At 43.3% G+C, this 27,999-nt stretch overlaps 2 protein-coding genes across 13 annotated transcripts in view; one reads left to right on the top strand and one right to left on the bottom strand.

Moving 5' to 3' along the window:
- Positions 1-27,981, bottom strand: LOC143270249 (uncharacterized). The gene is made up of 5 exons (XM_076559492.1): positions 27,810-27,981; positions 18,795-18,843; positions 18,142-18,193; positions 17,185-17,280; positions 1-16,147 (listed from the first exon to the last, which is right to left on the bottom strand). The coding sequence occupies exons 1-5, from the start codon at positions 27,942-27,944 to the stop codon at positions 235-237; spliced, it is 16,245 nt and encodes a 5,414-aa protein (XP_076415607.1). The 5' UTR covers positions 27,945-27,981; the 3' UTR covers positions 1-234.
- Positions 1-27,999, top strand: part of Ttc27 (tetratricopeptide repeat domain 27) — a 181,625-nt gene that overhangs the window by 11,941 nt on the left and 141,685 nt on the right. For 3 of the 12 annotated variants that reach the window (XM_076559517.1, XM_076559513.1, XM_076559514.1), the window contains 2 exons: positions 18,272-18,332; positions 20,445-20,530. In XM_076559517.1, coding sequence (XP_076415632.1) covers positions 20,500-20,530 — 31 coding nt within the window. In that variant the 5' untranslated portion in view covers positions 18,272-18,332; positions 20,445-20,499. Of the gene's footprint in view, positions 1-18,271; positions 18,333-18,374; positions 18,499-20,444; positions 20,541-27,999 lie in introns of those variants that run through there. The other 9 variants (XM_076559521.1, XM_076559523.1, XM_076559525.1 and 6 more) reach the window with 5 other exon arrangements.

A 27,999-nucleotide genomic window follows, 5' to 3' on the forward strand; every position in this document is an offset into this window, starting at 1 on the left:
TTCGATTATTGCCCCTTTATTGATCTTAAATTACAGACCCATTCTCAGTCCCCTCCAGAAAGCTCTTTGATTGCTGAGGGTGCAGGCAGTGGCTGAGCAGAAAGGGCGGCTAGGTGAAGATGTGCAGGCTGTAATTAACAGGGGCAGGTCTCTCCTTATCTACTAACTTCGTGTCTCCACACTTGTCCAGCTTCTGGATTATTTTTTGGTGTGGTCCCTAGGAGGCATAAGTCCCTAGGAGTTTATAAGTCTTGAAGTCTTTATAGACAGGCTATGTCTGGGCTTCTCCTTACCCCTGAGCCTCTCCTTGGTACTGTGATGGGGTCCCTCATTGTGACCTTGCCGGCTCCTCTCAGAATAACTGTGTCTGATCTCAAAGGGACTGTAGTGAGTTCTCTCAGGATGACTGCGGTGGAGTCTGGAAGAAGATCTGTATAGCCTGGACTCTGAGGGAAGGTGGTGGACTCTCCCAGAAGAATTATGCCTTTTCCTGCCAGAGGGACTGAAAGGGGTTCTCTCAGAGAGACTACCATGGCTCCTTTCTGAAGGACTGCACCGTGTCCTCTGGAGGGGACTGAGATGGCACCTTTTTGAGGGACTGTGTCCCCTTCTCTCTCGTCCTCTTCTCTCTCGAGGACTAAGAGACCTCCTAGAGGGACTCCGAGGGCGTCTCCCAGGATTGGGTCGGCTCCTCCCTGAGGGACTGCGACCTACCCCCTTAAAGAGACTGTAAAGGCTCCAGTCAGAGATACTTTGAAGGGTTCTCACAGAGGGACTACTATCCTGTCTCTGGGAGGGACTGCAATGTCTCCTCTCGGAGAGATGTCTAAGCATTCTGTCAGAGGGACTGCTGTGCCTTCTCTGAGAAGGACTTCGGTATCTCCTCTCAGAGAGACTTTCCTGAATTCTCTCCAAAAGGATGCGATTGGTCCTTTCAAAAGGCTTATTACAGAGGTCCCTCTCCCTGAAGAAGCCATGTTGTTCTTCCTTGGGTGTGTGTGTCTCTTTAAAGTGGCTCTGCAGGGATCTCTTCAAATGGGAGTCAGGTTCTATTCTCTCTTGGGCCTGACATTTGGCTCCTACTTGAGAACAGTTCTTAGACTCCAGACAGGAGATTTCATCGCCATAGTTGTTCTTTGCTCTGCCGTTGACATTTTGAACTATACTCAAAGGTTGGATGACTGAGGTAACTTGGAAAGTGGCATCTCTTTCAGAAGCCATGGTCTCCAATTGCAAAGGTCTGGGTTGGAGAGAGCTCACTTGTTTTGGCTGTTGAGTTTGTCTACATTGGTCACCTGTTCCCTGCAATCTGTCCTCTTGCTTAGGGTTCACACCTGCTGACTTTTGGTGGGCAACTGGTGTGCTGGCTCCTTTGCCATCCCCTGCTAAACAATACTTACTGGGTTTTTGTTTGGGGTGCAAGTATTGGGTTGACCACAAATTGTCTGGCCTTGTCCTGTCCGCAGGCTTCTGTCCAGTATAAGCCACAATTCTATGTGCTATTTGGAATGCCTGCCTTAGGCCCTGGAAAAGCAGATGGTAGAACTTGGGCTGAGAGGATTTCTTAGCTTGTGTCTTCGAAGAAGCAGTGCTTGTTTGAACGGTTTCAACACTCTTGCTTCTTGATGGACACATGATTCTAAAAGGACTCTCTTCTGGGGTTCCACTATTTTTGTTGAGCTTTGTTTTTTGTGTTTTACGTCCCTTGATGGTTTCCTTCATTGGATATTTTAAGCCAAAGGTCTTTTTGAGGCTTGATTTCGACCATTTTTCTTCCTGATTACTTTCAAAGCCACTCTCGGATACAGAGTGAACCTGACAGAACTCACGGTGCTCAAAGTCTTCGGTGTCTGTCTTGCCGACCACACCATGGCTTCCCCATTGCTTTTTTCTGATGAGCACTTGTACAGAAGCTGGAGCCTGGGGAGATCGGGCCTGGAAATGTCTTGGCGTGGTTGGACTCTTGGAAGCTGGAGGATAGATTTTAGCTTTCCTTCGTGATGGTGATGTAGTGCTCTTCCATGCATCTGCTCTTTTTCTTCCACGATGCTTTGAGACTTGAGGTCTTTTCCCAGTTCTCAGTCTAAAGCCAAGATGCAGGCGAATCTCACCATGGCCTTCAGGGGTGCTTAAGAGGTGGATCTGTGGGTAGATGAGAAGATATGGACCAAAAGCAGACTGTAACTTATGACAGCAATTAATTCCTGAACATCGGCCACACTGCAAGCAGATGGGATATTTCAGGACAAGACCTGATGAGAAAGGAGGAGGGACATTGTGGGGCACTTGACTCTCTAAGAGTTTTGCTGCTATTTTGAGCTGTAGATCTTTTAGCAGATGGAGCTGTTCTGAGATATCCCTCTTGGCCTGGGAAAGACAACTTGCTTTGAGGGAGTGGTGAGAGTCAGAAGGCCTTGTCTGTGATTCACTCTGTGAGTCTTTACTCTGATCACTGGAAACAGCGTCTTCCCTATTGTAAAGTATCTTGAGAGAAGACTCCGGCTTCATTAAGGCAGGAAACTGGGCCCTTGTACACGAGACAGACACGTTCTGAGTGACTTCCTGGAATATATCACTGAGTTTTGAGTTTGTTTTCTTTATTCCCAATCGAGTACCGGAGTATTGCTGTATTATGGAAGATGTGGATCCACGTGTCCACATCTTTAAGGGCATTCTTTTCTCATGACCATGGCATAAAATATGTCTCTGAATATAGTTTTTGACCACTGAAGTCTGTGAAATCGTCCTAAGACCCCTCTCTAGTGGGCTCTGGGAAAATGCCATCAGTTCAGCTGGAACCCCAAATAAATTCTGGATAAAATGACAGATATCCATCGTGGCTCCTTCTGTTAAAAACGGCTGAGAACAAAGTTTCCTTTCCATAGTGGTTCCCAGGACATTTCCCAACATCAGCATATTGGAGAGATACTTCCTAGGGAGTCGCTGCCTACAGACATGACTTTCCCAGACATTCTGTTGTCTACCCAGGAAAGAACGGATAGAATTTCTTCGAGCCCCTAATCCTGCCTGAAACTCCGAGGGTAGTAATCTCAGTGGATATGGAGAATAGCTCTGGAATGAATTCTCAAATTCTTCCATTTGCTTCTTTTCAGTTGCTTCCTTGGATAGGACATCCACTTCCCAGATGTCAGGATATAGGGATCCCACAGTGTTCCCAATATCAGAGGGAAGAACCAAGGGAAGGGCTGATGGACGGAACATAATAGTGTCTGTATAGGACTCTGGAGATGGCAAAATACTAACAGCCAAGTTCTTCATAGCCAAGGCTCTTGATACCTCCGGCATTCCAGAACCCTGAAGGGGTCCTAACTCAGTTGTTTTGACACAACTTGAAATAAGTGGGATTGAAGGGCTGGGTATGAAACTAGAGAAGTAATTCTGTGCTTGTAACTTTTCTGATGTTATCATTTCTGAGTCTCTATCCTCACACACCCGTCTTTGATTCAAATCTTCAATTTCCATTACTTTAGGAGATTCTGTTCTGATCCCTAGAGAATTTTCAGCCTGAAGCCTTTGCTCATGAGTTAATACTGGAGGTTCCTCAAGTGGAGATGTTTGCTGTAAGATTAATTCTGCAAAATTCTCTTGAATATTTGCCCTTGGAGTTTGTTCCGTAGGCTTTATCATGTCTTGAAGATGTGGTCTTGGGAGTAAATTTAAACCATCCATTACTTTAATGCTAGATTTTGTGGCAGCTCCTATTGGTTCCATAGCCTGAGGATTTGGTCCTGGAGCCAGCTCTTCAGATTTTACAATCAGAAGCAGTGGCTTGGGAACCAATATAGTCTTTATAACTTGAAAGCCTGACAACTGTATTGTTTCTAAAATTTGATGTGTTGGTGCTGAGACTAATTTCTTGGATTGAACATTTTGTAACCAAAGGCTTGAAGCAAATTCTGACATTATCACATCGTGCAGTTTGGGAGTCAAATCAGCATGTTTTGACCCTTGAGAGGCTGGCTCCGGTATCATCACAGACTCTATAACTTGAAATGGCGGTCCAGGAATAACTTCCACAGATTCAGAAACCTTGGGGAGAGCAGCTGACTGAGAAACATGATGCCGTGTCTTTGTGGATTCTGTCACTTGACCTAGCTGCTTTGGACTGATTGTTATAAAGTTTATCATTTGATCCAGTGATTCAATTGGAGTTATGTTTAAAGTTCCCATGCTTGCACCCTGGGCCTTTGTTAGCCTACTTGCTACCTCCCCTGGTTGCCATGACTCAAAAGTGAGCTCCTCACAGTCTGTATCTTCTACAACTTGACTGGTTTGCTGGGTTGACAACTCTAAGAATTCTTCTATTTGCAGCCATGGCTTAGAGGTCAAACTTACAGATTCAGGAATCTGAGGTCCATGCCCTGGTGTTATCCCTGAAACAGAATCTGGAACGTGATACGATGGCCTTGGTGGTGATGCTACAGATTGCTCCCTTTGGGCTCTTTTCCCAGAGCTCACCACCACAGGTCCTAAGTCTTGAGGACACGGCCTTGGAGATTTTTCTACATGTCCAGTCTCTCTATTTACTGGCTTTGAAGGCACACTAAGATATTCTTTCCATGGTCTTACCTCACAAGTTAGCATCCTTACTTCTGCAACATGATTCTTGAGGTCAAGGGTCATTCTATGAGATCCTGTGGCTTGTTCTGTTGGTAACTCCTTGTAATCTTTAAATTGGGGCCACAAACAAGGCAGCAACTGCAGAGTTTCTGGGCTCCAGTAGCCTTTCTGTGGGGTTAGTTCTGAGGACTTCCAATCTGGATCACTTAGTGTGGGAGTCAGATCAACAGATTCTGGTCCTTGAAGATCTAGCTGCTGAGGCATCCCTAATGATTCTATGTCTTGATCTGTTGGTTTGGGGGTCAACCTCATATTTTTCTCTGTTGTTTCTGGGCTTTTATGTCGCAACCCTTTTGTCATTTCTGAAGACCCTGCATCTTGAGAAACTGGTAGTGAAATAAAATCCACCAATTTAGAGACTTGGCGCCTCATCTTCTCAGCACAGTCCGCTATCTGGTGCTCTGGTCTATGTATCACTTGAGAGGATTCTATGATTTGATCACGTGTTTGGGAATTTTGGTTCCCAGGTGTCACATTTTGAAGGAACGGTCTTGGTGATAACCCCACAGAGGTGCCAGTTTGTGGCAGAGACACCGATGACAATTTCACATGGTTTACACTTTGCCACTTTGGCTCTGAAGCCAATTCCATTGATTTCATGCATTGTTGATGTGATTCCAGAATTAAATTTGAAAATTTGACACTAGACAGTGCTGGTCCGGCTAAGAAGTTCCCAGTGGACTCTGGTGTTGATATCACTGGTTTCTCATTTAAAGGAAACTGTTGGCAATCCATGCTTTGCTGTTGGGAGCCTAGTCTCAGCTGCATAGGCTTTCTTTCATGAACACATGGCTTCTGTGCAAAGGAAGTCTTAGTACGTTGAGAACAGTGGCATGGAGCGAACTCTAAAGGGTTTACACTTGGAGTCGGTGAGCCTGGCTTCAACTTCACAGATTTAACTTTTTGGAAACAAGGTTCTGGTGAAAATTCCTTACTTCTCAAGTCCTGCAGACTGCAGCCAGGTGTCACTTTTACAGAATTTGTCAAACAAAGCAAGGGCTGTTTGCTCATCTCTGGAGACATTCTATCTTCAGGCAGTGGGGTTGGTGAAACTCCCACAGATTTCACACCATTTGATGGAGGCCTCAAAGTGAACACAGGTTGTGCAGTGTCCTGCCACAACCCAAGTTGGTTCTTCAAAAATGGGATCTCTGGAAACTCTGCCCCTACCATTAAGTGAGATGACCCTGGAGTTGATTCAAGCTTCAAATCTTGTATGTGTCGTCCTTGGTTAACTATTATAGGCATCTCTCTTTGAATTCCTGTCCCTGAGTTCAACTCAGAAAAATTCATATCTTGAGGTGTCGGGGCTTGTAAATGTGGCCCAGGGTTGTATCCGGTGGAATTTACAGACTGTGACTCTTGTCTTCCAGTACAGGCAGAAGAATCCACATCTTGCAAATGTGTTTTGGTATTGCACCAAACAGGATTTACACACATAATTTGTGGTGCTGGAAATGTTGTACCATGATTCATACCAAGAAGAAGTGGCTCAAGACTACACCTATTGGAATGTTCACACTGAGGGTTTGGCCCTGGAGTGGGTGAGGAAGGATTCACACCTTGATAATGTGATTTAGGATTGCACCCAATAGAACCTACACACTGAATGTGTGGCCCTAGAATTGATGCCCATTGATTCACACCTTGCAAATGTGCTTCAGGATGGCACTCAGTGGAATTCACACAAGGAGGACTTGGCCCTGTGGTGCATGCAGAATTAACACACTGAGGACTTGGCCCTGGGGTGCATGCAGAATTAACACACCGAGGACTTGGCCCTGGGGAACATGGAGAAGAATTCACACACCGAGGCCTTGTCCCTGGGGTGCATACAGAAGAATTCACACACTGAGGACTTGGTCTTGGGGTGCATACAGAAGAACTCATACACTGAGGACTTGGCCCTGGGGTGCATATAGAAGAATTCACATCTTGCCAGTTTGGCTCATGGATGCATCCAGTAGTATCTACAAATTGCAATTTTGGTCCTAAAATGCATGCAGAAGAATTCGTTCCATGTAAATGTGGCCCAGGACTGCACACAGACTTTATACATTGAGGATCTGGCTCTGGAATGCATGCAGAGTTATTTATATCTTGTAAATATGGCTCACATTTACACCCACTGGAGTTTATATATTGAGAATTTGCATTAGGAGTGCATGCATAATTCACATCTTCCAAGTGCTGCCCCAGGCAGAACACCTTAGATTTTATACCTTGAAAGTCTGGACCAGGGTGCAACTCAGACAATTCTACATTTTGTGTTCTGGTGTTGGATGCCATAACATTTTTACAGTGAATCTGTGGCCCTGTACTCGGGTCACAGGATGCCCTATCTTGCAATGTAGGCTTATGCTTGAATTCCGGAGACGGCTCATCTGGCAGCTTGGTTTCTGTACACACCTCAGAAGATTTTATATCTTGCAACTGTGGCCCAGGGTTGAACTCTAAACACTGAGGACTTGTTCCCATGCCCAATTCAGAGGACATCACATCTTGCAACTGTTGCTCTGAATTGAATTCCATAGATTTCAGGTCTTGAAGCTTTGTACATAATTCTGATGACTTGATATGTTGCAAATGTGGCTCATCCCTGAACGCTATTTGTTTTATTTTTTGAAGTTGATGCTTTTGACTTAATTTGTGAGACTTCCTATCTCGCTTCTGGTTCCTGGCATTGAATTCAGAAGGCACCACTGTATAAATCTTTGAGTCTGAGGCCTGCTTAGAGATTCCCACAAACTGTGATTCAGCACCAGGATTGATCCCTGTATCCTTTACTGTCTGGACATATGTGGGCTCAGACTTCACACCTTTCAACTTTGATCCACAGTTGACCAACTCAGGTTTCATACCTTGAAGATGTAATTCTGGTGTTAACATAGTTAATTTCCTGTCCTGTAAATGAGCGGTTTCCAACTGCAAAGGTTCCCTGTCAAGTGCCTTACCGAATGTCCATTTTAAAGATTTTACATCTTGCCACAGTGGCTGATACACAAAGCCTATGGGTTTCTCTTTTTGAAGTTTGTCCTCTGAAATCACTTTGGAAGACTTCATACCCTGTGAGCATAGGCCAGGACTGACCTCCATAGATCTTCCATATTGAAGCTTTGTCCCCAGAACTGACTGAGAATATTTCTCATCTTGTAACTGAGGGCCTGAGTTTAACTTCCCAGATTCCCCATTTGGGGGCTTGGACTCCACTGTCACACCTTGTAACTTTGGGCCATGACTAAACTCTACAGATTCCTTAGATAGGAGCCTTTGCCCTTGAGCCAACTCAGACGGCTTTTTATTTTGTGTCCTTGGTCCAGAATTGAGGTCCACCGCTGTCACACCTTGGGGTTTTATCTGTGTTACCACCTCAGAAGATTTTATACTTGTAACATGTTGTCCCATAGAGTTCACACCTTGAAGTTTCATACCCATGATCAGCTCAGGATATTTCAAATCTTTCAGAGGGGGACCTGAGTCCAGCTCTACAGATTTTGTACCTAAGAACATCTTCCTCGGGGTGAAATCATGTTTCTTACCTTGTAACTTTGATCTTGGTTTGATTTCTACAGATTTCATACCATGAGCCCTCTTCCCTGTAATGACTTCAGATGTCATACCTTGTAAGTGTGGTCCAGGACCAAAGTCCACAGACATGACATCATGGACCTTTATACCCATGATTGTCCTTGAAGATTTCAGATCTTGTAACTGCGGGCCTGATTCCCAGTCTTCCATTTCCATTTCTTGAGGCTTTGTCCTCAGAAATGAGTTAGATTTTATACCTTGCCACTGTGGCCCAGGTTTACAGCCTAGTTTGACAGGTCGAGTTTTGGTACCCGTAGCTAACTCAATGCATGGTTTACCTTTCAGCTGTGAGCTGCGACTTGACTTAGTACATTTCATATCTGGGGACTCTCTTTCAGGAGTCAAGTCAGAACAGTTTGTATGTCGACACTGGGGCCCAGAGCTGTTCTCAGATTTCATACCTTGAGGCTTTGTCTGAAGTGCCAACTCAGAAGATTTTCCACATTTCAACTCTACATTGTTTTGTGATTGTGGCCTTTGGCTTATTGCTCCATATTTCACTTCTGAGGACTGTGACTCTTGTTTAAACACTGAAGGTGTCACAGTTTTAGGCTGTGTTCCTGGGGATGACCCTAAGGAATTCCCTTCTTGTGGCTGTATTCCAGGGTTTAATCCAGGAGAGCTCCTGTCTTCTAAGCAAAACCTGGGTTTGAATGTCAATTTTATATTATTGGTCTTTGATCTTAAGGTTGGGTTACATGCTTTCATAATTCTAAACTGTTGCTCAGATTTAAAATCAGTAGTTTTGGACCTCTGAGACTGATGTTCCTGGGTTGACCCTGAAGGTTGTTTACCTTGTGACTTCGGCCTCATAGTCAACTCATTGGATGTCTTCACATCTAGTTGTACTGAGGGTTTTAACTCTTTAGCTGTGACATCTTGAGGTGGTAACCTAAGATTCAGTGTAGATTTATTAACTTCACAGTCAGACAGTGGTATCCAAAGAACAGATTTTGTATTTTCAAGCAGTGGTCCCTGATGTAATGCCACACTTTTCCCACACTGAGACTGTAGCTCTGAGGTTGATGTGATGTTTTCCCCTTCTTGTAGCTCTGGTCCTGGGGACAACTCAGGGGTCTTCACACATTGTACTTGTTGCCCAAGGTTAAAATCCACGGATTTTTTTCCTAGAGGTTTTGGCCCTAGAGCCATCTCTGATGTCTTCCCACCTTCCAGTTGTATGGATGGTTTCTGTTCTGTAGATTTGACACCTGGAGATGGTGATCCACTATTTAATTGTAAAAATGTCACACCGTGGAATTCAGGTCCTGGTATCCACTGGATGGATCTTATACTTTCTACCTGTGTCTCTTTGTTTAGTTGATCAGTTTTGATCCCTTGAGGCCTAGGCTCGGAAGTTAAGTTAAAAGTTTTGGTTTTCTGCAGCCCTAGTGCTAATGGAGAGGCTTTTACTTGCTGTAACTGTGACTCAAGATGAGACTCTCTGGATTTTTCTCCTTGAATTATTGACCTGACAGTCAAATCAGATGACCTCACACCTCTCCTTTGTGTAGACGGCTTCAATTCTGTAGGGCTGGCACTTTGAGACTGTAACCTAAAGTTTGACCCTATACATTTCTCCCTTTGAAACTCAGATGCTGGTATCCACTGAACAGATTTTGTACTTGCACTTTGTGGTTCTGTATTTAGTGCCACAGTTCTCCCATCCTGAAGTGGTGGCTCTAACATTGGCTCCAAGGCTTTCACTTGGTACACCTCTGATTCTGGAGTCAATGGACAAGGTTTCATACTTAGTGCCTGTGGCCCATATTGGACCTCTTGAGCTTTTACATTATGAACAACTGGTTCAGGAGCCAGTTCATATGAGGGTGCATCTTTACATTGTAGTTTAGAGCTGAGCTCTATGGGTTTTCTACCTGCAGGTTTGGGTTCCTGATCTGACCCCAGAGACAATATATCTTCCGACTCCAACTGTTTGTTCAGCCGGTCGAACATCCCACCTTTCCACTCTGCTGAGCTTATGTGGTCATCTCGTCCGGGCTCAAGAGTTAAATCCATGGGTGCCCTCCCTTGATACTGTTGTGTGGAGACTAAATCCATGAATTTTACTCCTTGGATACCTTGTGTTTTGGCTTTCTTCACAGGTTTTAGACTTTGCTGCTTCAGACATGAGACAATCACACGTTTGCTATCTTGTGTTTGTGGCCGTGAAGTCAGTTCCATGGGTTTTACATTGTGTTGATGAGGCTCTTGCAATACCTCCATAGGCTTATCTTGAAACAGCATCCCTGGTGCAAAAGTCCCGGGACTCTCCCCTTGCTTCTTTGGTTCACGTTCTAAGCCCATGGCATTTATATCTTGCACACGTGCATCACGGGCCAACCCCACAGTTATCAAATCCTGAATTCTTGAACCTGGGATCAACTTCACAGATTTCATACCATCTGACTGGGAACTGCTTGGGGATATCACTGTAGATTTTATCCTCTCTAGACATTGTCCTAGAGTTAAAACTGCAGATTTCCTGTCTTCTAACTGTGGTCCTGAAGGTGGTAACTCGGATTTTAAACCTTTCAAGGTAGAGCACGGAGGCAGCTCCTCATGTTCCTTATCTCCTGCTTGTATCCCCGGGGTTGACAGCTTAGATATGATTTTCCCCAGCTCTGACTTTGACCTCAACTCCATAGATTTGATGCCTTCCAAATGTGGCCCTGGAGTTAACTCTTCTTGCTTTGAGGCTGTGATCTTCTCTACTGGTTTTATATGTCCCAAATGCTGTCTGTGGATCAATGTAGAAGATTCTACACCTTGTGCCTGTGCTCTTCTGATCAACCCAGAATGATCTGCACCTGCTAAGTGTTTCTCAGGAGTCAATTTCTTTGATTCTGCATTTGGTATCTGTGGTTCAGATGCTAGTTGATAAGACATTTTGCCTTCAAAGTTTGGTACTAGATTCCTTGTGACATATTTTATATCTTTAAAGGGTGGCTCTTGTACTATTAACTCTGGCTTCATCCCTTGCCTTTCTGGCTGTGGGGTCAACTCAAACATTTTTACACACTCTAATTGTGGCCCTGAGTTTAACTTGGAAGTCTTCACACCTTGAGGTTGAGTTCCTGGAATTGCATACAAAAATTGGACATCTTGCAGCCATGGCCCTGAGTTAAAACTCACCTGCCTTGTATCTTGTAGGCCTGGAGTCACCTTTGCTGATTTGGGATCATGTATCCATAACTCTGGAGCCATAGGACTCATACCATGAGACAATGATCCTGGGGTTTGCTCCCCAAATTTGACTCTTTGATATTTCCTCCTAGAAGCCAACTCAGAAAATTTGGTATCTTGGTGCCACAGTCCTGGATTGACCTGCTTAGCTATCACTCTTGGATGTTGCAGTTCAGAGGCTGGGATTGGGCGTTTCATGCTGCAAAACTCTGATAGTTCCGGAGGCAACACAAGCTTCTTATCTTCAACCTGTGTCTCTTGGCTTAATGGCAAAAATGATTCTGGCATCAATGTCTGAGGCTTCCTGTCTTGAAGCTGAACTCCTGGCATGAACTGTACACATTTGAAACCTTGGTGCTTGGCCTCTGGGATTGCATCAGAGAATCTCACATGATGCAAGCATGGTCTTATGTTTATGTCTACCGGCTTCCCAGGTTGTGTTTGTGGTTGTGGCTGTGGTTCTGGAAGCTTTGGCCCCAGGATAAAATCTGATGATCTGGTTTCTGGCCCCAGAGAACATGGTATTTCATCATCAGATTTCACACCATAATGTGGGGGGCCTGAGATGAAATTTACTGGGTTTTCCCCTTGAAGAAGTAGTCCTTGATATAACATTGGAAACTGGACACTTTGCAATTTGGGCCCTGGAATCAACTTCGATTTGACACTTAGCTGCTGTGGGCCTAGATTTAAATCCACAGATTTCACATTTGGGGACTGTGTCCCTTCAATCCGTTCCTTCAGTGATAAACTTTGTAGTCGTGGCTCTGGTTTTGTCTTTTCAGGATCTACCTCTCCTGCAGATGAAGGTTGTATTACATTTACAGAGTTCTCATTTTGCAACTGTGATTCTCTATCCATTTGCCTAGACTTTACTTCCTGGAGCTGTGGCCTTGGGATCACATCTTTAATATGTGGTTTGGGTTCTGTACTTAGTACTGCAGGTTCTACAACTTGTACAGTTGGTTCGGTGATTACTTCTGCAGACTTCAAATTTTGGGCAAAAGATTCTGATTTCTCACCTTGCACTCCTGGTTCTACACTAAACTCCAGAGATCTCACTTCTGAATATAGGTCTATGATGGTTCCCTGGGTATCATCAGCTTTAGAGAATGTCAACCTGAAGGTCTCTGTGTCTTCATCTTCTGGTTTCAGAGTTCTTTCCGATGGGTTAGTAACTTCTGCACACGGGTCTAGAGTCACCTGAACAAACTTCACATCTGGGGGCTGTGTCTCTGGGGCCATCACTCCTGAGGTCATAGTTTGCACTTCTGAATCTAGTAGAAAATCCAGAGTATCTTTAACTGCACTTCCTGTTTCTGAAGTCTCTTCCATCTCTTTTACAACTTGGGTCCCAGGTTCAAGAGTCTCTTGGAGTGGTGGTGAGCTCATCTCCACAGATTCTGAGGTCTGGCTCAATGGTGCTGGACTCATCCCTAATGATGATTGTGGCAACGGAGCAGATTCTTCCACCTGCCGGCAAGGGTCAGAGGTCACCCTTGCTTCTGAGGCTGGATGCTGTAGGGTCGGTCCTTCAGGTTCTAGGAAATGATAACTTGGTTTGGGGGTCTCTTCTAAAGATTTTGTTGCATAAAATTGTGTGCTTGGGATCAGTTCACCAACTTCCATACTCTCCACCTGTGCCTCAGGAAGTAGACTCCTACCTTCTACAAATGGAGTCTTTGTATCCTCAAGCAATGGTACAGGGGCTATCTTATCAGAGCCAGTGATTTGTGAACATGGTTCTGGGGCCAAGTTCACAGATTTTATATCTTCAAGTGATGGTCTTGGAGTCAACTCCACCATTTTTATATCTCCTTGTATCTCCTGTGATAGGGCTAAAAGAGCTTCTTCCATACCTTGAGACTGAGAATCGGAAATCAAATGCACTGATACATTACTGTGCAACTGTGGACATGGAGTCAGCTCAGCAGACTTTTTATTTTGGAGTTGTGGTTCAACTGTCAGCTGGCCAGATTTCACATCTTGAAACTGAGACTCAGGGGCCGATGGCACAGATGTCTCACTTTGCAGTTGTGGTATAGGGGTTAATTCCTCATATTGCATATTCTGCTGATGCAGTTCTTGGGCCAAATCTATACATACCACTGTTGAGGTTGGTGGTCCATATTTTTCCATTTCTGGGACTAATTCTGTGGTTATGTCCATAGATTTCATACTTTGCAATATTGGATCTGGGGTTAGGTGCTCAGATTTTACACTCTGTAGTTCTGGGGGTAAGTCCACTGAATCCCTAACCTTAGACTGTGGGATTGTGCTCCCCCCCAAATATTCCATTTCCTGAAGCGGTGGTATGACTGGCCCTACTTCAGCTTCTGGAACTTGATGCTTTTGGCCTCTTCCTATAGGTACTGCACTTTGATCTGGTGGTGCTGGGATTGTTCTCGTGGATTCCATTATTTGATGGTGTGACTGTGGTATCTCCATAGGATCCTTCACTTGTGGCCAGTTCAACCCCATAGTTTCTGTCATGTTGTGACTTTGCCTTGGGCTCACCTCTGAACAGCTTAAGTCTTGGTGCCATGGGGTGAACTCCGAAGGGTCTTTGACCTGATGAGACAGTCCTGGAGTCAGTGACACACACTCTGTGCCTCGAGATTGTGGCATAGTCCCCACAGAGTCTCGAACTTGACCCTGTAACCCAGAAGGCAATTCCAGAGCCTCTTCGATTTGAGGCTCTACAATTTGTAGTGGTGTGATCATTTCTGTGGGAGATGCCTGGACTAGTGGGGTCACCTTTAGAGCATGCAGGGACTGACCTGACGGTAGTAGGTCATCAGTCATTCCTGATGGTTCCAGGACTTTAGATGGTGGCTGTGGAGGTATGCTTCTAGATTCTACAGTTCCTACTGGGACAGTAGTAGTTGGAACATCTGGTTGAGCTGACACTGGGGTCAAATTTTCAGCTGGAGGCTGTGAGCCTTGGATCAAAGCCCTAGATTTAGTAATGTGTGGCTGTCCTAGTGGAATCATCTGCATGAAATCCATGGCTTGTTTTGCCACTGGAGATACTTTTGTATCTTCAGTGGCTTCAGGCAGTGCACTTGAGCTAATTTCCATTGCATTTTCATGTACTGGACTGGGAGTAATCCTGATGTGTTTTGTGGCTTGATTCTGTGACCCCAAGGTCATGGTCAGTGTTCCCATGTCTTTATGCTGAGGCTGTGGAATCATTTCCACAGCTTCCACAACCGTCTGCTGTGGCCCTCGACTCATACTTCCTGGTCTTTTGGCTTGATAGTTATGCAGTGTATCTGTCTTCACTGATTCCATGACTTGGTATTGTGGCTTTGGGGCTATTCCTAATGGTTCTATGCCATGTGGACTTAATTTGTCAATCATCCCCATGGAATCTGTGACGTGAAACAATGCCACAGGAGTTACCTTCATGTCATCTGTGACTTGACTCAGTCTTGAGGCCATGCTCTTTAATCCCGTGGTTTGATCCTGATGATGGGTTACTTCTATCGGTTCAATTACTTCATTCAATGGCTGAGGAGTTATACTCACTGTTTCTGCTTGATTTGGTGGCTGTGGGGAAAACCCCACAGAGTCTATCACCTCCGACTGTGGTTCTGGGTTTATTCCCATTAAGTCCATAACCTGAAGCAAGGCCAGTGGTGTGACCTTTATGACATCAGTGGCTGAAGGTGGTATCTTGGGTGTCAGCTCCACATTAGTTAGTTGTGCCTTTTGTGTCTGTACCCTTTTTTCTGGCAGACCTATCACCCTCTGCTCTATATTCAGCTCTAACACATGCTTTGAATCCTTTTTCACTAAAGCTTGTTCTTCCTGAATTATGTTAACCTCTAAATTTCTGGGAGATGGAGTGCCTGGTGATATAACTAAAGGATTATATCTAAGTTCTTGGCGGTCATCATGGGGTTGTGACTCCCTGTTTGAGGGAAATGGCTGTGAAATGATTGCTTCCGTCCTATGGACTTCAGAATTCACCCCAATGTTCATGTGGAGATGAAATGATGGAGGATCTGGAGATGTGTTGGTATTTTGCTCAGCACTCTGAGGAATGAGTGTAGGTAACTGAGTTTCCGGGAGCTCTTCTTCAGGGACTCCTTGTACATCCATCAAATGATTGAGTATGTTCCAGGATTTCTTCACGGGCAGAGGCACCACTTCTTGCTGCAAAGTAGAAACCTTCTGAGACATATGTCCTTCCAGTTCTCCTCTGATCAAAGGAGAGAGCTGGAGTGGAGCCCATAACAGGGGTCCTGGACTCTCATCCAAATCAGAATCTGACCCATGATTTGATTGAAAATGAGTCTCTCCCTTATCTTTTGTTTTCTCTTGCTCACAAGGATCTAAGGATTCTAAAATAGAGCTAATGAAGGAATTTTGAGCTTGTAAGGGAGGAAGAAGTGTCAAATTCGGAGAAAGAGCTGATTTCTCAGGATCTGTCAGCCGAGAAGTAGGCAGGGCTGTGCCAGGGCTCCTGGGCATAGATGGTTCCTTCTGGGAGGAAACAGGTCCACTATCGCTCTGCAATTGCCAGGCTGTTCCTTCATGAAACATTGGAAGATAAGACAGGCTGGAGCTGTTGTTGGATGATGCAGAGGACATGCTGTAGTCAGTAGAAGGCTTTCCCTTTTTACAGTAACAGCTGGGTGGGACAGCCTCCTGAACCACAGCGTCAGAGACGGAGGAAGAAGTCACATCTCGGGATTCTGAAACATTCAGCTCCATAAGCGTTGATCTGAGAAACAAAGAGAAATGTTTTCATTTTCTTTGGAATCAGGAGGGAAATTAGAGAGAAGGAAGGGAGCGGCTATTTCAAATCCAAAATATTTCTGGTCTAAGGGAGAGATGGGGGAAAAGAGGGGTTGCATTCACAAACATCAATCATTTATGTAAAGAATTCCTCCACCAAGAGCAGAGGAGATGAGTCAGTCAGTAGCGTACATGCTATACCAATAGAGAAGCTGAGTTCCCTCCCTAGAGCCCACAGGAAAAGAAAAGAACACAGTGCCCCAGTGCCGGGCAAGCAGAGACAAGTAGATGCCCTGGGCCTCACTAGACAGCCAAGAATAATCAGTGAGTCCCAGGGAGTGACTCTACCTCACAACACAAGGTGGATGGCTCCCAGAAATGACACCCAAGTTTTACACAACACACACACACACACACACACACACACACACACACACACACACCTGTGCTTGGCTTGGCCTGAGTTTGATCCCTAAGTCTCACATGTTGGAAGGAGAGAACTGACTCCTGTGGCTTGTCCTCTGACTGCCACATACATGATGTGGTTCCTATGTGCACACATGCACAAAAATACAAATGAATTATATATATATATATATATATATATATATATATATATATATATATATATATTTACACAGTGAGGCCTAGAGAAATAGCAGTTAAGAGCAGTGACTGAGTGACTACTCTTCCATAGGACCCAAGTTTGAATCCCAACACCCACATGGTAGGCCACAAACATCTGTAACTCCAGTACTAGGGGATCCTATACCCTCTTCTGCTCTCTGTGGGTACTGGGCATGCATGTGGTGCACATACTTACCTGTGGGAAAAATATCCATACACATAAAACATAAAATAAATAAAGCTCACAAAATAGTTCTCCACTGCTCCTCAAACTAACTTTTTCCTTTACCTCCTTCCTTTACTCTCTCTCTCTCTCTCTCTCTCTCTCTCTCTCTCTCTCTCTCTCTCTCTCTCCCCTCTTTCTCTGTCCCCTGCCTAGTAACTCTGTTTCCTGACCTTGCATTATCCAGATGTTGGAAGATCTGTCGCAGACTCCTGTCTATTGACCAGAATACATATTCCTGGGTCCAGTCGGTAGGAAGTCCTGAAATACTGGACACAGCAGAGGATGTCAGTGGGATTGAAGTGACATTATAGGAGGAATAGAAGGATAATTTAGGAAGGAGGCAGTTGGTCTCAGAGTAAATGAAGTCAGAGTGCCAGGTGTTTTACGTAGAGCATTCACAATGAAGATGATATCACGGGTAGGATTTCTATTCATGTGGGGAACCCCAATGAATATAACGTTTGGGGGGACAGGGTTTGTTTCAGCTTACAACACCCAGGTCATACTCCATTGCTGAGGGAAGTCAGGGTAGGAACTCAGGGCAAGATGGATTCAAGAGGCAGGAGCTGATGCAGAGGCCATGGAGCTGCTTACTGGCTTGCTTTCATGGTTTGCTCACCCTGCCTTCTTGTACTCCCTGAGACCACTAGCTCATGTGTGGTACCACCCACAGTGAGCTGGACCTACCCACATCAATCATCAATTAAGAAAATCCAGCCAGGCATGGTGGCAAATGTCTTTAATCCCAGCACTCAGTAGGCAGAGACAGATGGATCTCTGAGTTCAAGGCCAGCCTGGTCTACAGAGCGAGTTCCAGGACAGCCAGGGTTATACATTGAAAAACAAAAAAGAAAAGAAAAGAAAAGAAAAGAAAAGAAAAGAAAGAAAGAAAGAAAGAAAGAAAGAAAGAAAGAAAGAAAGAAAGAAAGAAAGAAAGAAAGAAAGAAAGAAAGAAAGAAAGAAAGAAAGAAGAGAATAAAAATGTACCACAGGCTTGCCCACAGGGCAATCTGGGGGAGCAATTAACGTTCCCCCTTCCAAAATGAAGGCAGCTTATATCAAGTTGACAGGAAACTAGTCAGCACGGGTATCTGTCACAGGACAGTCTGTAGACAGACTCTGCTTACCGTGTCAGATCAGCTGCACTGACGTTCATCTCTGTTTCTTCCAACTGTGAAACTGTAACAGGAGCAAAGAAACTGTTAGCATAGTGACTGCTGACGTCATCTAACAGAACCCCCTTCATTTAACAATTAGGGGAGCAAAGATGAAGTCCCACCTATCGTGAAGCTGAGGAGTGTACAGCACACCTATCCAGGTTTGTTTTGCTTCTAAAGCATACTATCCTGTCTTCACCATGTCCTAGAAGTGACCCATGAGAAGCCCGGAATGGGAACACAGCACTGGGGGACACAGAGATCCTGATACATCTTCCCCTTCAAAGATGGCCATCCCACATCCACATCCGTGGTAGAGGAGTAAAGGTAATGGACCTCCTGCACCAAACTCTTGGTAGCTCATTATTTGTCCATTCTCCTCTCCCATACTTTGGGCTCTACATGAAGATGTAGGGACAGAGAAGCCCGAGGAAAGGAAACAATGGAGGATGGAGCTGTCTGCATGACTTTGGAAGGAAAGATGTCAGAGAGATGGGCGTACTCTCCAGGCACACCCTCTTTTTCAACTTTCTTCCCCTTCAAGTGGAAAGAGTCCTAAAGCAGGTCCACAGTTGATCAGTCATCAGTCTTGAGCTGACCCATAAGGATAGAACCCTTCTGACCTGTGAGTTTCCGGATCTGTTTTAGAGATGTGTTTTGTTGCTTAGGAGCCTAGAGAAACACACAAAGAGAAACCCAGTCAGGTTTACGTTCTGGTTTGGGGATTTTATTGACAACACATCTCATCTTACATAGGGGATAGCGATATGTTTTATCAGTTGTCATCTGCAACCATATCATTAGTTACCATCTCATTTATTTCTTTGTGAATAATGGATTAAATATCCTAAGGGACCAGCAAGATGGCTCTGTGGGCACAGGTGTTTGACACCAATTCTGATGACTTGAGTCCCATCTCTGGAGCCCTCATAGTAAAAGGAGAAAAGCAATTTGCACAAGTTGTGCTCACCTCCATGTGCAGGCCATCTGTCCATGCATGCACCCACATGCAAATTAGTAAGTGTTTAAACAAACCTAAGTCCTAGATTATTGTGTGTAGACCTGAGACTCTAGAGGTAAATATGAGTCCTGTGCTCTAGAGACTTGCATTAGTAAGGAAAACAGCCAAGTAAACAGGTAAGATGCCATGTGGGAGCCAGCAAAATGGCTTAGTGGCTGAAGGCACCTGTTGCCAAGCGTTGGCCACCTATGTTCAATCCCTGTGGCCAGTATGGTAGATGAAAAGAACTGAATTGTTTAAAATAACCCTGGACCTGAATTATAACCTGTTTTTATGCTCAAGCTATCTGTGTATTATTTCTTTTGCAGTTGTACATAAAATGGCTTTACATTTAAAAAAAGGGACAAATACTACAGAATTGTATTACATGAAATATATAGCATATACAAATTCATAGAGACAGAGAGATTAGACGTTATCTAAAGATGGAGAAGAAAGGAATATAGAGCAATGATTTCCTAAGTACAGAACCTCTGTTTTGTGTGATGGAAAAGTCCCACAATGGACAGTAGTATCAGGACATAATATAATGAATGTAAAATCAATACAATTAATATAATTAATGAGTATCATTAATACAGTTATTGAATGAATAATGCAAATGTAATCAATGAATACCACAAATGTAATTAATATCATGAGTTTAATTAATGAATACCATGAATGTAAATAAATAAACAAACAAATAAATAAAAGGAATGGTCTGCTAATTACCAAAAGTAACCACAAACAGAAGTATAAAGGAGCAATTTATTGGACCAAAAATTAAGACATACCTTAAAACAAGTTCATAAGAACAGGAGCAGGCAGGTGGGATTTAAAAACAAAAAAGTTCTGAAATAATCAGGAGTCAGAGGCAGAAGGATTTCTCCGTGTTTGAGACAGCCTCGTCTAAATAGTGAATTCCAAGATAGCCAGGGCTATATAGAGAAACCTGTCTCAAAACAAACAAAAAACCCAAAGCCCAGCTCTGAAATAAATTCACTTACATAGGTCAGCTTAATTGAAGAGAGCTCCACATAGTGACAAGAAATGATTCCATAGCTGTGATAAGTGATGTCAACTCGCCAAAATCTAGAATCATGTGGACCTGTGCCTCCGAGCATGCCCATGGGGAACCATCTTGATAACCATACCTGGGGCTCCACTGTGGTGGCACCATTCTCTGACTGGGATCCTAGACTGTGTCAGTGGGGAAAGAGAAGTGAGCTACAGTTTGGACTCATCACTCCTCTCTGCTTCTTTACTGCAGATGCAACGTTGACTCGCTAGCCTAAGCCCCTGCAGCTGTGACCTCCTCTACCACGATGGACCAATGGACCATAACCTTGGGTGATGGTGAGCTGAAGTGAGCGGCCCCCCCCCCATTAAGGCTCTTTTGTTAGGGCATTCTGTCACAGCGACAGAATAGAAACTAAGACAGTGGCAAACAGTGAGAAAAATAAAAGTGAATCATTTCTGAATACGGAATTCAGAGATGGGCTCTAAGTGGGTTGAGAATTCAAATGTTGAGGGGCTGGAGAGACAGTTCAACCGCTAAGAGCACTGGCTACACTTACAGAGGACCCAGGTTCGGTTCCCAGCACCCGCATGGTGGCTTATAACTTTAACTCCAGGTTCAGAGGATCTGATCTCTTATGGCCCCTGGAAGTACCAGGCAACATGTGGTGCGCATGTACACTTACTTGCAGGCAAAATCCTCATATACATAAAATTTAAAAAAAATCTCAATTTTTATGAAAGAATTCAAGGGTGGAAAATAATGTGAATTTTTTGTTTGTGCATGTACACGTAGGTACACAAGTGTGCAGGGGTGTGCCTGCTTATGTGTTTGGAATTTATCCAAAGAATGTATGGAGGTTAATGTGACAGAGACATGCGTCCATCAGCGTTTCCTGCAGCACTGTAAATAATAACTGAGTTATGGAACCAAGCTATGTGGGCAGCAATGGAGGAGTGGATATTAAATGTGTGTGTCTACACAATGGACTTTTTCTGTCACCAAGAACAAGGTTACATAGTTTTCTCAGGAAAAGGGATGCAACTGGAACTCCTATAAAGCAGCTAAGCCAGCCTCAGAAAGACCAACATCAAATGATTGTTCTCCTTTGTGGGTCCTAATTTCATAGAGTACATAACCTCACAGATGTAAACATGCCATAAAAGTAGAAATGACTGGAAGAGTTAAGGACACTGTGGGGAGACAGTGAAGGAGAGTGGGGAGGGAGGGGACTGTGTGCAGTGTAACAGTACCAGATACAGCAGATACACACAGTGAAATGATGTTTAAATAATGCAGGACCGTTTCAACATAGCACAGTGGTCAACACACTATTCCATACTAATAACACAAAGTGGGGGTTGCCATGGTCATAGCAGTGGTGCAGAAAAACCAAACATGTACTCATGCGGTTTGTTTGTTTTTTAAGACACTCAACAAAGTAGAAATACCTGGGAAATTCCCCGACATACATTGGGTCCAATGTTATCCCCCAACTTGATATGTTGAAATCCTAACCCCCAACGTAATGTATTAGTAGATGGGGTGTTTGGGAGGTGGCTATATCATGAGATGGAAAAACTACAAAACATTGTTGTAGAGAGTAAATAGTAAATAAGACATCCTTTGTTCATGATCAGAAGGTTTGATGGTAAAATGCCATTACCAACAGAATCTATAGATTCTTTAGGGATGCTGTGTAATCCCTACCCAAACCCCAGTGACCTTTTTTGCATAAATGAAAACCCTGTCCTAAAAATCTCATTGGAATTACAGAGATCCTTCAGGAGCCAAAACAACCTTGAAAAAGAACAGTCAGGGCTGGAGGGATGGCTCAGTGGTTAAGAGCACTGGCTGCTCTTAGAGAGGTCCTGAGTTCAGTTCTCAGCAACCACATGGTGGCTGACAACCATCTATAATGAGATCTGGTGCCCTCTTTTGGCAGGCAGGTATACATGCAGATAGAACATTGTATGCATAGTAAATAAATAAATAAATAAATAAATAAATAAATAAATAATAAATAAATAGCAGGTATACATGTAGACAGAACATTGTATGCATAGTAAGTAAGTTAAGTAAGTAAGTAAATAAATAAATAGCTAAAAAAAGAAAAAGAACAAGAGTCAGAAGACCCATACTTTCTGATTTTAAAACTTTGTACAGAGCTGGGTGGTGGTGGCACACACTTTTAATCCCAGCACTCGGGAGGCAGAGACAGGTGGATCTTTATGAGTTTGAGATCAGCCTGGTCTACAGAGTGAGTTTTAGGACAGCCAGGGCTACACAGAGAAACCCTGCTTTGAAAAAGAAAAAGAAAAACAGTGTACAAAACCACAGTACTCAAAAATAGTTGTGGTGCTGGTTTAAGAATAGACTTATAGAGTAGGGTGGTGGTGGCACACGCCTTTAATCCCAGCAATCGGGAGGCAGAGGCAAGAGGATCTCTGTGAGTTCGAAGCCAGCCTGGTCTACAAAGTGAGTTCCAGGACTGCCAGGACTGTTACATAGAGAAACCCTGTCTCTAAAAACAACCCAAAAATTATTTAAAAAATAGACCTATAGGATCAAAGGAATCTAATATTAAAAGTCAGCTGATTCTGTACATAGGCACTATGACCATTCAATGCAAAAAGCATAAGCTTCAACCAGTGGTGCTGAGGCAACTGGATAACCACATGTAAAGAAATGAAGTTGGGCCTTTTACTTCATATCATATTTAAAAACAAACTGGAGATGGAGTGAAAACCTAAATGTAAGAACAATTTAAGTTATGAAACTCTTTCCAGATTAAAAAGAGGAGAAGGATTAGGCTTGGGGAGATGGTTCAGCGGTTAACAACAGCACACACTGCTCTTGCAGAAGACCCAAGTTTGATTCCTAGCATCCATATCACACGGCTCACAATCCCCTGTAACTCCAGCTCCAGGGGGATCCAGCACCTCTGGCTTCTGCTGGCACCTGTGCTCATGCTCACACTCACAATTACACAAGCACACGATTTTATACACACACACACACACACCTTTAAAAAAATAATAATAATAAATCTAAGCAAGTGAAATGGTTAATTTATGCCGACTTGGCTAGGCTATGGAGCCCAGTTGTTTGGCCATATATTAGTCTAGAACATTTCTTTGACAGTAATTTTACATATGATTAACATTTAAAATCAGTACACTTTAAAGCAGAGTGCCTTCCATACTGTGAGTGGGCATCACCCAATCAGCTGAAGGCTTTAAGAGCAGAGGCCAGAACTCCCTGAAGAGGAAAGAATCCTTTCACAAGACTGAAGAACACAAAAGTGTACCCATTTTTCTATCCTGTCCTGTCCTGCAGAGTTTGGGCTTGGGACAATGACATTAACTCTTACCCAAGTTTGTCTATGAATTTCAGAGGAGCTATGAGAGCCTATTTCTTAACCTTAGTATCTCCTCTTTGGGGTGTGTGTGTGTGTGTGTGTGTGTGTGTGTGTGTGTGTGTGTGTGTGTGTGAGAGAGAGAGAGAGAGAGAGAGAGAGAGAGAGAGAGAGAGAGAGAGAGAGAGAGAGAGAGATAAAAAACAACCTGGTCTTTATTCCAGATTCTTAGTACAGAACTCCAAAAACCCTTGCAATTCCATGAATATTGAGGGCATCTGTTACATTAATGAGATGGAAATTCGGATTTGCTTCGATTTTTAATTGAGGAAGCTGGAACAATCATCATTCTAAAATCTAATTAAGACCTGACCAGTCAATATATTTATGCATAGATGCATAAATCCTAAACAAAGTATCAGCAAACTGAATCTAATGAATCTAATTAAAGTATTGGGACCAACATACAAATGTGTTATACGTATCCTAGAAATTCACAGCTGGTTTATTATCTTACATTCTCATCCAACTCAGTACATTGACTGAACAAACAAGAAAAAATATATGACTATCTAAACAGAGGCAGGAAATATACTTAATATTTATCACCCAGTATAAAGAGATTTAATTTAAAATATTAGAAGATTTTTTAAATTAACACCAATTGTTGCCAAAACTTCCTTAACTTGGGAAAGAATATATGAAAAACCACAGAAAACATTATACATAACTGGTAAATTACTGAAAAATGTCCTTGACTTAATAAAGAAACAGATGCCCGCAACACATTCCTCCTGAATGTTGTACCGGAAGACATAATCATAAATGAAGGCAAGGAGAACCAAGACATAAAGTTGGAAAAGAGGTAATAAAACTGTTGTTATTTACACATGACATAATTTAGAGAATATTCCTACAGGAGAATAAAGTCAAAGTGATACACTTAGCAGGGTTCTCTAAGCAGCTCAATATGAAAATATCTGTTGTATTCTTAGGTTTCGGCATCATTTATATAAAATGGTATTTACAAGGGGTGGTGGTAGTGCACATCTTTTATCCCAGCACTTGGGAGGCAGAGGCAAGTGGATCTCTGTGAGTTCAAGACCAGCCTTGTCTGCAAAATGGATTCCAGGGCAGCCAGGGCTACACAGGAAAACCCTGTCTCGAAAAACAAAAACATAAAAAAGAAATTATAATATTATACCAGGCCTGTGGATGTAGTTCAGTAGTGGACTGCTTGCAGAGAGCACAAGACTCTGGATTTGATCCTTAGCAATAAAATAAGTAAATATAGAAAGATAGATAGATAGATAGATAGATAGATAGATAGACAGATAATATAGATAAGATAGATATAGATGTTAGAAAGATAGATGATGATGATGATGATGATGATGATAGATCAAAATAAAATGCCATGCCAAATCACACATTTTTGCCTCCTGATGATTATCATTACCTGTGAACTATGTCACCTCTTCCTACCAGAAAACAAATTCTGATAAATCTTAGAACCAACTTCCTCATGGTTCTAGTTCATGTTGAGCTGCTGAAATAGAATACTTGTGATCAGCTCATTTATGAAGGAGAGAGGTTTAGTTGGCTTCATGGTTCTGGATGTCTAAGAGCCTAGTGCTAGCATGTCCTTCCCTTCACATGAGGATGTCTAAGAACCTAGGGCTAGCATGTCCTTTCCTTCACCTGAGGATGTCTAAGGTCCTAGTGCTAACATGCCCTTAGCTTCACCTGAGGTCTTTGCGTAGCTTCAACTCACAGCAGACAGAGGCAGAGGAGCAAGTGGATGTGTGTGGAAGACAAAAGGGGTCCTGACTCCTGTGGCAGCAAACCCAGTCCTCAGAGAGTGAGGAGCCATGCCTGTGAGACTTTACTCAGTCTAGAAAGAATGGCATTAAAACCCGCTTGAAGGTCGCACTTTCCAACCCTGCTCCACTGGCAAATGCATTTCTGCAGGAGTTCTGGATAAACCTCAACTCACTCACATGAAGCATGAGAGACAGCAGTATGTGAACTGACAACATGGAGGGGGCATTATAATTTTTCCTAATTTCAGAATATTTTAGACATGTGTACAATCAAATATAATCATACCCACCCCTCCCCACTCCAACTTCCCCCATACATACCCCACAACATATCCACCTCCCAACCTCATGCTTTTCTCTTTTATAACCCACTAAGTCCAATTAGTGTTGCCTATATGTGTATGGCTGCACAGCATGGGTATTTGATCAACAAAATGTTGATTGTGAAATCTAGAGAAATGACCCTTTTATCCAATAAATGAATGAAACTAATAAAAGAAAAGAGAGACTCTGTAGATTAGAATACAGAAACATATTGTTCAATCTCAACATTCAATATTGAGTTTGGCTAAATATTAATTTATGCTATTAAGTGACTGCGTGACTATTGGAATTAAAATGCTGGTGGGTATCTGAGTTGTTAAGGAATTATTCCAATTTTATTGTTACATTTTTAGGTGTAATAATGATACTGTGATTAACCTGTTTTTCTTTTTTTTTTGTGGAGTGGAGCATTATCTCAAAATATACATACTAAAACATTTACCATGAAATTATTTCTGATTTGCTTCAAAATGATTGACAGGTCTATGAAGATTCACCAGACCAACTTTAATTTTTTTTTATCATACTAAGGATTGAATGTAGTGCCTTGTTCAGACTAGGCTCATTTACCAATTCTGTGTGCCTTTGATTTGCCTGAAATTATCCTTAAAAAAAATCAAGGAAAGCTGGGTGGTGGTGGCACATGCCTTTAATCCCAGCACTTGGGAGACAGAGGCAGGCAGGTCTCTGTGTGTTCGAGGCCAGCCTGGGCTACAGAGTGAGTTCCAGAAAAGGCACAAAACTACACAGAGAAACCCTGTCTCAAAAAAAAAAAAAAAAAAAAAAAAAAAAGGAAAAAAATGGACCCAAGATGTAGCTCAGTGGTATAGTGCTTTGCCTAGCATGAGTAATGACCTGAATTTGATCCTTACAAACCACACCTAACACACACACACACACACACACACACACACACACACACACACACACACAAACACACACCTAACACACACACACACACACACACTGCACAAATGACTTGAATAGGCAGTTTACACAATTTCCAAATGGCTAATAAACCTGAGACACTGCTCAGTGTTTAGTTATGGGGGTTGCACACGAAATCACAATGCGAATCCAACCACTCACTGGAATCACTAAAATAAGAGGTGGATGTGCCAAGTCTGGGCAAGATGGCAGGACTGTGGGGGAGCCAGTCACTCATGGTCTGCTCACATGATTGAAAACTCAGAAAAAGCATGACCTACTAACGTTAAACACGTGCACCACGAACTCAAAATTATTCTGCTGGAAATAAAAATCCCACAGCAAAGTGTCACTTGATTGATTTTCTTTGTCTCATCATATGATTATAAATCTTTCTTTATAAAACAAACTCACTCTCCTGTCTGCCTCCCATCCTGTGATGGACAATACCCACAGCACCCTTACCACATTCTTTTCCCCAAAGTTATGTCATCTGAATGTCTCACTTCAGCTCGAGCTCCTAGACAGCACTTTCTCAGTATCTAGAACATTCTGCCTCAGTGTCTATTTGATAATATATCCTAAAGCTACCATTAGTACTACTTCCTTCTTTTCTTCTCCTCCTCCTCTTCCTTCTCCTCCTCTGCTTCCTTCTTCTCCTCCTCCTCTTTCCTCCTCCTCTTTCTCCTCCTCCTTCTTTCTTCTTTCTTCTTCCCTCTTCCTCCTCTTCTTGGTTTTTTGAGACAGACTCTCCCTGTGTACTCCTGGCTGTCCTGGAGCACACTGTGTAGACCAGGCTGATCTCGAACTCAGAGAGATACTCCTGCACCATGCCCATCCTAAGGCTTCTTGAAGTGAATTAAGAGAAAAGCAAGGTGGGCAGTGGTGGCTCATGCCCTCAATCCCAGCACCTGGGAGGCAGAGGCAGACAGATCTCTGTGAGTTCAAGGCCAGCTTAGTATACAGAGTGAGTCAGAAGAGCCAGGGATACACAGAGGAACCTTGTCTCAGAAAACCAAAACAAGGAAGGAAAAATAAAAGAGGAAGCCATCTATCAATGCTGTCTCAAGCCCCCTCTCCCCTCCATCCAGTTCTTCCTAAGGCCCACAGGATGGGCATTTAGACAAACCTATAGGGTTTCAGCATGGAGAGAGGGAGTATCCAGAGAGAGTGGCTATCACGTACCTCTGTCTTGGCTGCCACCTTTGTCTGGCTCTGATACCTAGAAAACAACACCCATATTCCACAAACCAAGAAACCAAGTAGCATAAGGCTGAGATGTGTCAGCAGTGGGAAAGCGAGCCCCCATATTAGGGACATTTCTCAAGCCTATGCCCCCTCCACTACAGAGTTTCTGTCTCCAGACTGAGATTCC

This window comes from Peromyscus maniculatus, chromosome 22 (assembly GCF_049852395.1).
Source record: "Peromyscus maniculatus bairdii isolate BWxNUB_F1_BW_parent chromosome 22, HU_Pman_BW_mat_3.1, whole genome shotgun sequence".
In the NCBI taxonomy this organism is placed as follows: Eukaryota; Metazoa; Chordata; class Mammalia; order Rodentia; family Cricetidae; genus Peromyscus; species Peromyscus maniculatus.